This window comes from Copadichromis virginalis, linkage group LG14 (assembly GCF_057382275.1).
Source record: "Copadichromis virginalis isolate Kocher_CV1m ecotype Utaka linkage group LG14, C_Virginalis_male_GT1.1, whole genome shotgun sequence".
In the NCBI taxonomy this organism is placed as follows: domain Eukaryota; kingdom Metazoa; phylum Chordata; class Actinopteri; order Cichliformes; family Cichlidae; genus Copadichromis; species Copadichromis virginalis.
In genome coordinates, this window is record NC_140631.1 from 32,962,018 (window position 1) to 32,975,033 (window position 13,016).

At 41.5% G+C, this 13,016-nt stretch overlaps 1 protein-coding gene across 3 annotated transcripts in view; it reads left to right on the top strand.

Moving 5' to 3' along the window:
- The window catches only part of robo1 (roundabout, axon guidance receptor, homolog 1 (Drosophila)), a 223,371-nt gene extending 210,838 nt beyond the window's left edge, over window positions 1–12,533 (top strand). For 2 of the 3 annotated variants that reach the window (XM_085430530.1, XM_085430531.1), the window contains exons 23-31: window positions 1,677–2,063; window positions 2,784–2,900; window positions 3,993–4,137; window positions 4,396–4,626; window positions 5,382–5,875; window positions 5,987–6,148; window positions 8,983–9,258; window positions 9,342–9,535; window positions 11,118–12,533. In XM_085430530.1, coding sequence (XP_085286656.1) covers window positions 1,677–2,063; window positions 2,784–2,900; window positions 3,993–4,137; window positions 4,396–4,626; window positions 5,382–5,875; window positions 5,987–6,148; window positions 8,983–9,258; window positions 9,342–9,535; window positions 11,118–11,132 — 2,021 coding nt within the window. In that variant the 3' untranslated portion in view covers window positions 11,133–12,533. The remainder of the gene's footprint in view (window positions 1–1,676; window positions 2,064–2,783; window positions 2,901–3,992; window positions 4,138–4,395; window positions 4,627–5,381; window positions 5,876–5,986; window positions 6,149–8,982; window positions 9,259–9,341; window positions 9,536–11,117) is intronic. The other variant, XM_085430532.1, reaches the window with a different exon arrangement.
- Window positions 12,534–13,016: the final 483 nt, after the last annotated feature.

Consider the following 13,016-nt stretch of genomic DNA (forward strand, 5'->3'; position numbering starts at 1 on the left):
CTGTGTATCGCTCCCTTCTGTAGGTCTCCACAAGAAAAACCTAGAGAAATATTAGGATTAAGAGAGGCTGTGCGCTTGTGTGTTTGATTTATCTGAGGTTAAAGTAGAGCTGTTTTAGGCAGGAAATAAAAGGAGCACACTGAGCAGGGCTCATAGCTCTACTCTGTTGCTAATCAAATTGCTCTGCTGATTTCCATACAGTTGTTATACCCGGTAATGTAATTTCCCCTAAGTGCTCAGTTATTTAAGAAATGTGCAGCGGGCGAAGGGGTCAAGGCTGGACTGCAGACGATGGCCAGAAGCAGAGAAAAAGAGAATGATAGAGGGAGAAGGGTGTACCTGGAAATGCAGATGGAAAAAGTAGTGATGAAGAATAAGTGTATGTTACAGTGAGATGTATTGGCATAAATACAGAGCAAAGATAAGATAAGTAGGGTGAGGGGGGGAAAAAGAGAACACCACCAGGTGGCCTCTAGTTTATTTAGCACTAGTACAGTTATCAACAAAGGGAAGCATATTTGGCCTCAGAATCTTATGCATTGCTGCCAAACCATACACACACACACACAGAGTATGATGTAGGACGTAATATTAATAATTAACAGCCATGACCAAAAAACCTCTATCCTCTGGAACTTGGATTGCAATGAAATGCTTTATGTTCTAAATTATGCACTTTGGGACTATGCCTTTAAGGGCAGCACATAATTCCTGTCCAGCTGTTCAATCCAATATCCATCCAGCCACTAAATAGTTTCTCCTGACTTCAAACCTTTCCAGTGAGGATTAATAATTCATTTTGTAGACTATAGTCAAGTTGAGTTTTTCTTTGTGCTAATCACCCCTCTGAGGTTGAAGTGTTTAACTCTACCTTAACATGGTCTGAGATGTTTAACAGGGAATAACAGGCTAGAGGCAGCCCTCACTCGCATGACACCCTGCTGTATGACACTAAGGAGCTTGCCAGACGCATGCTTTGTGTGTGTGCCAAACCTAAATTCTGAACATTAAAAGGATCACTGACTAGGTGACAGAGCAAAGAAATACGAGTTAAGGTCCCTTTATCTCAGCCATAGGGGCGCTTTCACACATCAACCTTTTGAAGTGTTTGAGCTTTTCCATGCAGCTGAAACATGAGTTACGTGGCACGAGCTGCGCGCACCTATGGCCGTCCTTGGTATTTACCGCAAGGCTGGCTCTCAGATCTGCTGGAGGATTTGAATATTTTATGAGCCAGGGAAAATTGGATCTGTCAGTGAAGCTGTGCTTTTACTGCACGCCTCATTCCAGGTCTTTGATACAGACATGTCTCCGTCCCTCTCAATGAGCAAAGACGCTCCCAACCATCAGAAGAAAAAGAACACAGATGACACCTACACTGAGTCATGGGTGAAACTGAGAAGGGGGTAACATAACCTGTGTCAGTCACCTAGAGCAGATCGTCATTTTTGCAAACAAAACTGAGACTTAAAGCATAAGTAGAAATGTCTCTCTGGAAGGTGGGGATCATTCAAAAAGCTTGAGATGAAAAATGTGTTGCTTTTCTTAATTTTTTCAGCTCGACAGTAGATGAAATGATGCCTTATTGTTTGAAATCTTTTGCCAAACTGGCATACTGCTGCTAAGCTGATCAGCAGTAGAAAAGACTGACTAAATGCCCTCCTCATGTTCTTCAGCCGACTGTATCGCCAATTATAACAACCAGATGGAAAACAAGCAGACCAACCTTATGGTGCCTGAGTCAGGAGTCTATGGAGATGTAGACCTGTCCAACAAGATCAATGAGATGAAGACCTTCAACAGCCCAAACCTTAAAGATGGCCGCTTTGTAGGTCCAGGGGGCCAGCCGACACCTTATGCCACCACTCAGCTCATCCAGTCCTCCATTATGGGAAACAACATGAACTCAGACAGAGTGACTGGAGGGAGTGGAGGTGGACTCGTGGGTGGAGGAGAGGTGAATGAGAAACACTGCTGGAAGCCCCCCTCAGTCCAGCAGCAGAAACAGGAAATAAGCTCCCAGCTGCAGTACAACATCATGGAGCAAAACAAGCTGAACAAGGGTGAGTGTGTGGAATAGCCAGCAGCCATCTTTAGAGAGGCCAACTCCAAGCCATGATCTTCTTCCACTCGATTTTTCCCTCACTTCTCTCTTCTCCTGGCTGTTTCGCCCCACTCTGGATACGTGTAGAAGAGTTTCATGCTCATGTATCCCTTGGCTCTGTCTCAGTCCTTTTCATTCAACAAAAGCACCATCACTGTCTTTCTGCCTGTCTGTATGGCATTCATGCAACCTCTCCACGCAATCAAGTAGAATCTTTACTGCTAAATGAGGGCCAGGCTTGAATTGCTATCATCTTTTGGTATCTGGGGTGTCTTGTTTTATAACGAAAGCAGGTGTGAGAGTTTATCCTTGGTGTCAGATTTCTAAAGGAAAGATAAAGATAACTCAAAGATCTTTAAAGATGCTTTGAATGAAGCTATCATCACCTGGTCGTACCTGCAGAAAGGAACCACAGCTGGTGTGATAGTTTTAAGATTTCAGTGCAGCTGTTGCATGTGTTCACATACTCACATGAGAATGAATATGAAAGCATGACCTGCATGCCTCATGTGTAGCTAAATACATAGTTCTCGGTGTAATCTCATTTCACTCCATATATTGTTTAACGTTTCTAATGTAAAGCGGTGATCTTTGTTTAGTACAAAGTAGTCGTCTTTGTGGTGTCCCTGTTTGCCTGCCTCCCTGCAATAACTATATCCTTCACTATCCTCACCACCAGATCGCTACAGAGGAGGTGACAGCCCTATGCCAGCCACAATTCCCTACAGCCAGACTCATGACAGCCACACTGGGGGCTCCTACAACAGCTCTGACCGGGGCAGCAGTAGTACCTCCGGTAAGATGGTTAGAGGATCAAGGACAGGAGTTTTTTCAGGTCGGGCAGTCGGCTGTTATACAAATCAACACAGACTCTCATTCGATGTTCGCAGGAAGAAAAAAAAAAAAGGCAAAATATTATTTTTCCAGCTAAATTATTACTATGAATTCTATAATCACATATACCCTCAAGCTCCATTTTAAAATCCCAGTTTTCTCAAAGGCTTTAAATCACTTTGAGCCACTAATAAAATATGCTTTCAATTGTAATTTGATTAATTTGCATGTTAGCCCATCTTGAAGCAAAGCCTTCAGTGTGGAAACATGGTGAATAAAACACAAGTGCCAACAGTACTTTGAAACAAAGGCATGAGAGCATGTTTCCATTGTTTTTTGTTTTCTTTATGCAACATCATCCAAGGATGTTTAAAGCAAATTAGATAAAAGGAAATGCATCTTCAAATTATTTTGTGTTTGTTATTCTGCTTTGTACTTTTTATTTCTGTGTTTGTCCTTGCTTATTTTGCATTACTTCCGTTAATTGGCTTTACTTTAATTCCAGTATGGAGCAGCCTAATTTCATCATGGCCTCAATGTCTGTCTTTGGACAAGGACAAATGATAACACATTGCAGACGGCATGCAACACTGCCACCTTAATGCCATGTATCCATTCTGATATTGCGTTTGAAGTTCAAGCCATTAAGGAGCAGCCTTTAGTGCTGCCTGCACATCACAGCTCATTGGTTCACAATTTTAATAGTTTTCTATTAATTGGACCCTTTTCTGCTGTTTTCCTTCTACCTTTTCTCTTCATACTGGGTTATACCCCTTCAGGGAAATAGCTGTTTTATAGTATTTCCCCTCATTTAATTTCTGAGCAGTATGGGCATACTTACATAAATTGGAGAGTTGCATTAGCCTTTTCACTCTCACATGTAAAATTATCGTTTTCTTGTCAGTCAGCCTTATTAATGTCAATTGTCTCTGCTGTCAGTATCTTTGTTACCTTGTGATTTCTCCAGCATTAATAATTGATGTGATTTTTAGAGACAGAGAGTATGTGTATCTGTAGCGGTCCTGTGAATGATCGTTTTCCCTTTTGTGAACAGGGAGTCAGGGTCAAAAGAAGGGAGTGCGCACCCCCAAAGTACCCAAACAAAGCACAATGAATTGGGCTGACCTTCTGCCCCCTCCTCCTGCAAACCCACCCCCAACTCGGAACACAGAGGAATACTCTCTACCGATGGAAGAAAGGTGGGACATGTCTAAATGGTCATCTGATCTGACAGTATATTTAAATACTAGTTCATTGCGGCTGCCTTTTCTCCACATTCATTCCAAACAATTGCCCCGAGCATTTTCTGTCCATTAGTGCTAGGTTCATGTCAGACTCTGATAGAAGGCTGACATGAATATTTAGAGGATGTTTTCTGGCTTCAATTAAAAAAAAAAACATTCATGTTTTTGCTGAGCGATATGAAGGTAATGAGGCTTGTTTCTCTCTGCGGGCAGCTGTGATCCAGACATGCAGTGCCCCATGCCCCCCTCTCACATGTACCTGCAGCCTGATGAGCTGGAGGAGGAAGAAGAGATGGAGAGGGGGCCCACTCCTCCCATCCGTGGGGCAGCTTCTTCCCCTGCTGCCGTGTCTTACAGTCACCAGTCCACAGCCACTCTCACCCCCTCACCCCAGGAGGAGATGCAGCCGATGCTCCAGGATGCCCCAGACAGCCATGAACGCAGGTACAGCAGCATGATGTCAAGCTGTCTGCAAGAATAAAGTAGCAGAATAAGAGCACTCAGCTGCTGAAAAGAAAAAAAAATCCTCAAGAAATGTATCTATTCTCTAAAGCCTCATAAAGAAACATGATTTACTTTGCATTTGAAATTCATGGCTGTTTTCCTGATTGAGCCCATTAAACTCCATGTATATCGTCTGTATATTGTGTGCACCGTTGGCCATTTTTCAAAAGCATATCTTAGGTTTTAGACTGATTTCTTACCTTCTAGGGAGTCATTTGTTGCAGTTCATTTCAGTATAGTACGGGGATTCAAGCAGTAGAACATTTAGGGGGTTTTTTGTTTTGTTTTTTTAAATGTGTTTCAAATAGGTAGCACATCAGCGTAAATTTAGTCAAATGTATTTTTGTCAATGATTATAATTGTGCAGAAATCCAGCTGTGAGATAGAACTGTTTTGGAAAACTCATCCCTGTTATTGTGCCTGAAGGGGGGGGATGCCATAATGAATTTGAAGTTCATCTTCCACAGAGAAGCCATTTTAAAATAAATTAGCAAATTCACATCATTGGGGTGATCAAAACTTAACTTCTAATGTGACATCAGAAGATCATCAGCATCATCAACAGTAAAGCACCTCATTTGTAGTCAATTGGCTAAAACATGGGACGATTAGGTTGTTTTTTCCATAACTGGGTAACTATGATTTAATGATGCAAAAAACTCTACAGTTTATGAGTTTCTTCTCATTTTTTATAGGCGCCATGCTGTGAGCCCCCCACCCCCTCCCAGGCCCATGTCTCCTTCACACACATATGGGTATATCAACACCCCGTTAGCCTTGGACACGGATGGTATGGAGGAGGAGGACATACTGGAGGAAGAGGAGGACGGCGATGAGACAGATGCAGAGGTGGCTAAGATGCACTACCACCACACCCACCCCCACACAAACCCTCACCATCCCCAGATGCATCCACGGAGGTTGCTGCTACGAGGGCTAGAACAGACGCCTGCATCCAGCATGGGGGACCTGGAGAGCTCAGTGACGGGCTCCATGATCAACGGATGGGGGTCAGCTTCCGAAGAGGATAATGTCTCTTCGGGGAGATCCAGTGCAGTCAGCTCATCAGATGGATCCTTCTTCACAGACGCCGACTTTGCTCAAGCGGTTGCTGCAGCTGCAGAGTATTCAGGCCTCAGGGTGGCAAAGTACCCTAATTCACAGGGCCAAGAAGTTGGGGGAGCGTCGGGTAAAGTAGACCACTTTTATAGGAAATAATTTAATTTTATTGCAATAATTTTATTCTCTTGCTGTCCAAGAAAAAGAGGGGAAAAAACTATTGTTCTGTTTCTTTTGTCAGCACGAAAATACCAAATAAACCCATCAAGTCACCGTCCTGGCAGCCCGGTGTCTACAGACAGTAACATGAGTATGGCCGCTGTACACAGGAGGCCTCCTAAAAAGCAGAAACAACATCCAGTAGGTCATCCAGCAAACCAGAGACGTGAAGTTTTCAATGAAGGTACACATCTTTTAATTACATCTAGTTATATTTAAAACAGGCTCATTTGATATTGTAGATTACTAAGATAAAATAGTAAAAATCCTTTCTGACAATTAAGTAAAAACATTTCAGGTTCAAGTAATAGTCATCCAGAATTACAAGTCTTGTTTTAACGAATATTTCTTTCAGGTCTTTTTTTGTTTAAAGCCTATGGTTGGTGTGTGTGTGTGTGTTATGCAGCATCTAAAAATGATCAATTATCAAGAAAATTAAATGTTTATCATCTCCATCCGGTCACACACAGTCTCTTTATCACTTATCATTATTTACACAGACAAGTGGCAGCAGTTTAGCTGTATCCCACAAGTACACAGATGGTCAGTTTGTATCAATGCTGCTCCTATATTTCCTGTAAAGATATGGAAGGGAGAAGTGCAGTTATCTGTGACAGAGTGTCTGTAAATGACTGAGTATGGGTGTGCTGTAAGCCAGAATTTTAATCATCTTCTCTCATGTGTTTATGCGCATGCATACGTGGCTTCACTCCTAATCTGTGGCAGGGCTGAACAGATCGGGCGAGTGGTGGGCTGGAGGCCAGGGCCATGGTGGGAAGAAATTGAGGGGGGTTGTCTCATGGGGGCTCTGCCCAGCTTGGAGATGCTGACACTAGGATGTCTCTCTACTCTAGCCACTAATGAAATGGATCAAGGTGCTGTGGCTCATACTGAAGCATCACCTAGCTCAGTAGGGGTGGAACATAAACTAAAAAGAGGCTAAATACTGGAACAGCTGCACAGAGAAGGAAAAGCTTTAACCTTGTTAAGGGACAGAGCAATTAACATTTTATAGCACCATCATTTAAAACTCAGAAGCCTACCAACCTGTTTTTCCCCACTTCCTTTCTGCTTTGATCTTGTGGAAAGATCTTTTTTTTTAAATTATTATTATTTATCTGTATTTGAGAATGTGCACATTGTCACTCCTGTGTGTACAGTATGTGCTGTCCCAGAGCTGGCTCTCCTCTTAGTGTCAGGTGTCCTTGAGTGTTGGAAGCACTTGACAGGGAGATTTAATATCCAGCTCACTGGGAGCCAGACCAGCTATATCACTGCAGAACATCCCCCCCCCCCAAAAAAAAAAAAACCCATCATCCTTATATCCTGGCTTCCTCCCCATCCGCTGCCCCTCCCATTGGCGTGATCTCTCCATCCCACTCCACTCTCCTCTCCTTTCCTGCTCTGCTCCGTCTTTGTTTGAGCAAGGAGGGGGCGTACTGACAGCTCTGCAGTTCTGTCTGCCTATCAGTCCTCCTGCTGATTACATTTGATCTGAATGGATTGTTTTTCATTTAGAGTTTTATTGCCTCCCCTGCCCCCAACCACCCACCCTCCCACCCTACAGACCCTGTCTGTGGTTTGGAATACTGCTTCTGAGGTGATAGGTAAAAAAGATTTAATGAAATTTAAAAGAAAGGAAACACAAACCCTGTTTTCTAGGCACAAATTACATTTACAGAGGCAAACACATATCTGTCATTTGTTTATATATCCCTGAGGTGTCCTAATTTCTTTAGGTTAAGACTGCTAACCAGAAAAAAAAAATCAACACCTCTACCCCTGCACCTCAGCAGCCTCACTTCCCTACTACTTATCCTTTTTTGACCTAGTCATTTCTTTTGTTTGCACAGTTGATGTGAAGTTATATTCTCTCCATGATTCATATTATGTTTGACTCTGATGCCTTTGTCTGCTTCCTCACCGAACTTAACCCTTTCCTTTCTCTTCCGATATGCTTCAGCCTTGCCTGCCTAATTAACCACCAGACCCTCAGATTAATCCTCCTTGGCAAGCTCTGAGACAGTTTCAGATCTGAGCTCTGTTCTCGCCGATATTTCCTCGTAAATCTAAAAGGCGCTCAGCTCCTCCGTTGTAGCAAGCTATAGCTCAAAGACTGTGGCATTGATCGGACTCTGACTGAGGCAGAACTCAGGAGGCAAGACAGATATTAAAAAACTGCAGACGCCTCTCTGCTATATGATATTGACCATCCCTTTTGTATTCAAGGGGAGTGGAGGATAATCAGGAAAGTGTATTGAAGCTTCACTATACTGCTAAAACAACACAGCAAAGACATTACCAGCCCCATTAGCTTGTTGTGTTTAAAAAAAAAAAAAAAAAAAAAAACTTTGATTCTTCTAATCCAGTTTTGTCTTAAAGTCTGTGAGGTAGCCACTGAGATCTTAAGTGTAAGAGCTGACACTCACTATGTTTAATAACGTTCTAATCCAATGTGGATTATGGGTCTGGCTGCCAACAAAACCATCCTCCAGGTTGGTAGCTGATTAGAAGATGAAATGCCATTGATCGCAAGCAGACAAGGCTTTTGCTCTGCGTTTTGTTTAGATAGCCGTGTGATGTGTGAGAGGCCAGGCGGCTCACTGGCTGGTCTCATATGAATAATGGCTCAAGGACAAGCAGCATTGATTCATCGACAGAAGAAGTCGAATAGGCCAGAGAGGCAGCTGCTGACCGTCACACTCCCCTCCTCTCTTGCTCAAATCTCATAACTCTCTGGCAGATTCAGCCTCTCTAATGTCATCTGTTCTGTTTACTGTCTGTTTGGAGGAGTTTCCGTTCAGCATGGCTATGTCTGCAGCTCTGGGTGTATGTACACACATCACAGCTGTGTTTGTGCATCACCTTGCAGGTGTGAGACAAGTGAGTGACAGATGATACACACTAAAGTTTCATAAGTACACAGATCTTGTTCTCCAGTCTGTTGCAATTTTCTAAACTCTTGTGGGGTTTTATTTTGTTTTTAATGTGCTTTTGCTTCCTGTGTTTATTTTTCAGATCTCCCACCTCCACCCATCCCCCCTCCAGCAGTGCTCAAGTCCCCTACACACCCTTCCAAGGTAGCTCTGGAGGGCCGGGGAGTGATTTCCCCCAAAGCCGGTGAAGGTCGAGACAAGAGAGGAGGAACAGGGGGATATCGAGCCCGAGAGGACTCGGACCCCAGAACCAGCTCATCTGAACGCAAAGATGCTCAGGATAGACAAAAGACTGCTCACGGAGGGAAAGGGAATAAACATGAGAGTAGCACTACCAACAAAGCACGCCAGCATGCAGGTACTACAATAGTTACAGCATAAAGGAATTCTTCAGTCCGATGGGTAGCACCTTGATTCTTAACTATTGTTCCCTGTTTATAGGTTCAGAAGACATTATGCCGTATAGCCGACCACAGTTCCCTACAGTCAACAGCCCCCGAGACCCAAGCTCCTCTAGCTCCATGTCCTCCCGGGGCTCAGGGGGCCGGCGGAGAGGAGAAGGAGGGCGAAGGAACCCTGCAGATATGGGCCTCAACACCTCCAGAGCCTTCCAACCAGGAGATGAAGAGATAGAGGTAAAGGGTAGTCTTAGATTCTACTTCTCTGAAATATACTTGATGGGCATCTGCATTCTACTTGAGTAATGTCAAAGACAATGTCCCATGTTTGCATCTGTTAATTTTGGCAAGAGATTGAATACAGTTTTTGGACAATGACACAATCTGTGTCATTTTTGGCTCTCTACACCATCAGACTGTATAGAGCCAACTTTATTTCAACGGCTCTATATTTTAAATCAAGGTATTTTTACCAAACATATTGCATTAGTTGTTTGGCAATTTTCAGAGGCTGAAAAGGAATTGGACAACTGACTGACAAATAGTGTAGTAGGCAGGTTAAGTCTCAATAACTGGAAGTCTTAACATGAGGAAAAAAAGATCATCATGCAAAAGAGGGAAAGACACTACTGGCTAAAAGCCAAAATAAACCTATCAGAGAGAAAGCAAAAATTATAGTAATGGCCCAAATCCATATTTGTTAAAAACAAGGAATGCACTAGGCAGCTCAGCAATACCAAAAGGCCTGAAAGACCAATGAAAACACCTGAAGTGAATGACCACAAAATTCTTTCCTTGGTTAGGAAAAACCCTATGCAATAGTTAGCTAGTCTTAAGGAGGTAGACATATCACATAAAAGAGCACAGTTCTTCTGGACAAAAAGAAAAAAAGAAAACAAAAATAAAACCAAAATTATCTTGTACCAGAATGGCGTGAAAAGGAAAGTAATTAGTAGGATTGCAACAGTTCCTGATCAAAAACACAGCAAAAATGGGTACGTACAGCCGCCAATGAAACTGGGTCACTAGCGTTTATTTATGATGCGACTGCTGATAGAAGTAGATGGATTCATTCTGTACAGGGATATACTCTCAGCTCAGCTCAGGTTCAACCAACAGACAACACTTCACAGTCCAAATCTCTTTCTCTTATATTTAATATAACCACATTATGGACGGACAAGCGCCTGTTTTTATGCGTTGTCATTAGCAACAACGACAGTAACAGCATCGTGTGTCCGCTTGTTTAAGTTCCACATAAACCTTTCACAATAAAGCTCAAGATCCTGTTGAGACTTTTCAAAATAAACTGAATCACGTGAAAGAGCAGATTATTAACGGATGAGAAGTAAAAAAGAGCCACCAGGTGCTAAAAAAAATAAACCTTGGAGTCAAACGTTAGAACAGGCTTTTCCCCGCAGCATGCCGTGTAATAAATACTCACAAAGAAAACGGCGGCCGTTACAACTTATGTCTAAAAATGTATCGTTTCATGCATCAGTTAAAACACTCGACTCCAGGTAAAGGACGTGCAGCTGGAAACACTTCCCCCAAGTCGAGCTGCCCGAGATTCACAGAATTTACAGAAAATGTTACATGGCCAGTGATGGCCTGGCTGAACAAAACGGCTTTTGGTGATGTCTATGACTTTAATAAGGTATTGATTGCAAAGAATCAAAATCCTTTGCAGCCAATAATTTCGTATATAAAATACTTTTGTTTAAATTGTCCTCCAACAATGGGATACACAGATACAGATCTACAGTGAGTCAATATTGGCTGACCTTTGTGCTAACCAAAATGTTTTTGTTTTTCCCAGATGGTAGAAAGCTGAAGGAGGAGGAAAAGGACAGACTGTTCTGATTTTTTGTCCAAGAATGGAGCACCATTGTTTCTCTTACAGTTTTAAATATCTTAGTATTTCACCATCATGTTGGCTGCCCTCATACTGTACATCAGTAGTGTTTCTTTACATCTGGAAAACAGACCAATGTTGTTTTTTTTTCTAACTTATCATTTTATATGTCCATTGAAAAAAACGAAAGAGTGAAGAATAAAATGGTGCATTCAAAACAAAATACACAGTAGTATATTTATGTATAATTCCAATGCAATATGGAGTGAACTCTTACTCCAGATATTGACATGACTCAGCTTGCCTTGAAAAGAACTTTGGAAAGCCCATACAGTGAGATGTTACTGTAATAAATTAGCTGCAAGCAGAGAGAGGTGGACTGTCTGTAAATATACATGTATACATGATGTCTTCTTGTTTTACCCATTGTGGTACCTCAAAATTGTCTTCCTTGTTTTATTTTTTGCAAATTCTAATTTTATTATGCCAGTAAATATAATTATTTTATCAATTCCATCCATGTTGTAAATTGCTATATTATTTAGCTTCCCCAAGAAAGTGCCACTTTGGGATTTTTCCTTTTTTTTTTTTTTTATAATGCACTGTTATGTTTTGTGTTGTCATCAATGTTTGTTGTTTGTTTTACTTTGGTTTTAAAAGCACAATCACTAAACTTTATTTTAAACCATTCTATCTATTAACCTTTTTGTCTTACTGGAGGAAAACAGGTATGACAAAAGAGTCTAGTTAATCCTGATGATGATGATGATGATGTTGTAGGTAAAGATTGCCGTTTACAAAGGCTGTGCTTGAAAGGAGACTCCTTATGTTGTGATTGTCTTCCTCTCCAGTTCTGACACAAGTGATGACAACAACAGTTAATGTGAGTCATAGCTGCAATGTAAATACCTTTTCACATTGACCATAAACTCAGCTATTGCACATTAATTGAAATGGTAATGCTGACTCCGAATGCACTTAAATGAATGTCAAATACAGGAAAAATGTCACTTTGGGAATCTGGAGAGGTTGTAATTGGACAAGAAGAGTCTCTTTTCTTGATACTAAAGGGCTGATTGAGCCCTGTTTTAAGGAGAAAGGGTGCTGTTGTTTATTCATAGGACATCTGCAAACATTTGTTTCGTAAAGCAAAAAAGTAAAAAGAACTTTAAAAAAAGATGAATAAAAAAAAAGTTCAAATTATAAATGTTCCTTTGGTCATTTGTCAGTATTTTCTGAAAGGATAAGCCTATATCCTTTTTTTTTTAAAAGCTCAAATCCACAAAAAGGTTAAGACCAACAATTTGTTATTCTATGACTCAACATCCATTTTCCTTTGGTGTTTTTGGCACAACCCCACTCCTACTGAAGAATCTTTCCAGCCATCAGATTTCTACCGCTTATCCAGAATTTATTCCCAGGAACACTTTCCAACTCCTGCAGGGATCCTGAGGCTTTCCCAGGCCTCCTAGTTTGGTGTTTTTGGAAAAACCCCAAACAAAGCTAAAGTTTGTACAACTCATATCGAAACCGTTACAAGGCAGGGAGAAAAAAAAAAAAAGACAATGTCATAATGACACAGATGATCGCACCATAGACTCAATTATGTGCAATTATGCCCCCTCAGCATAAGAATGGGGGGGGGAAAAAAAAACAAAAAAAAAAAAACAACAACCTATGTATTGCCCTGTTTTCTTTTCCTAAGAAGTAGTGATGTGCGATTCCACTGATTTCCTTTCCGATCCGATACCAAGTAAAATTCAGGGTGGTATCGACGATATTGATCCGATACAGATACTTTGTACAAAAAATTATTTTATTTATTGTATTGCTATTGTATAGCTTCATAATGATAACAGGACA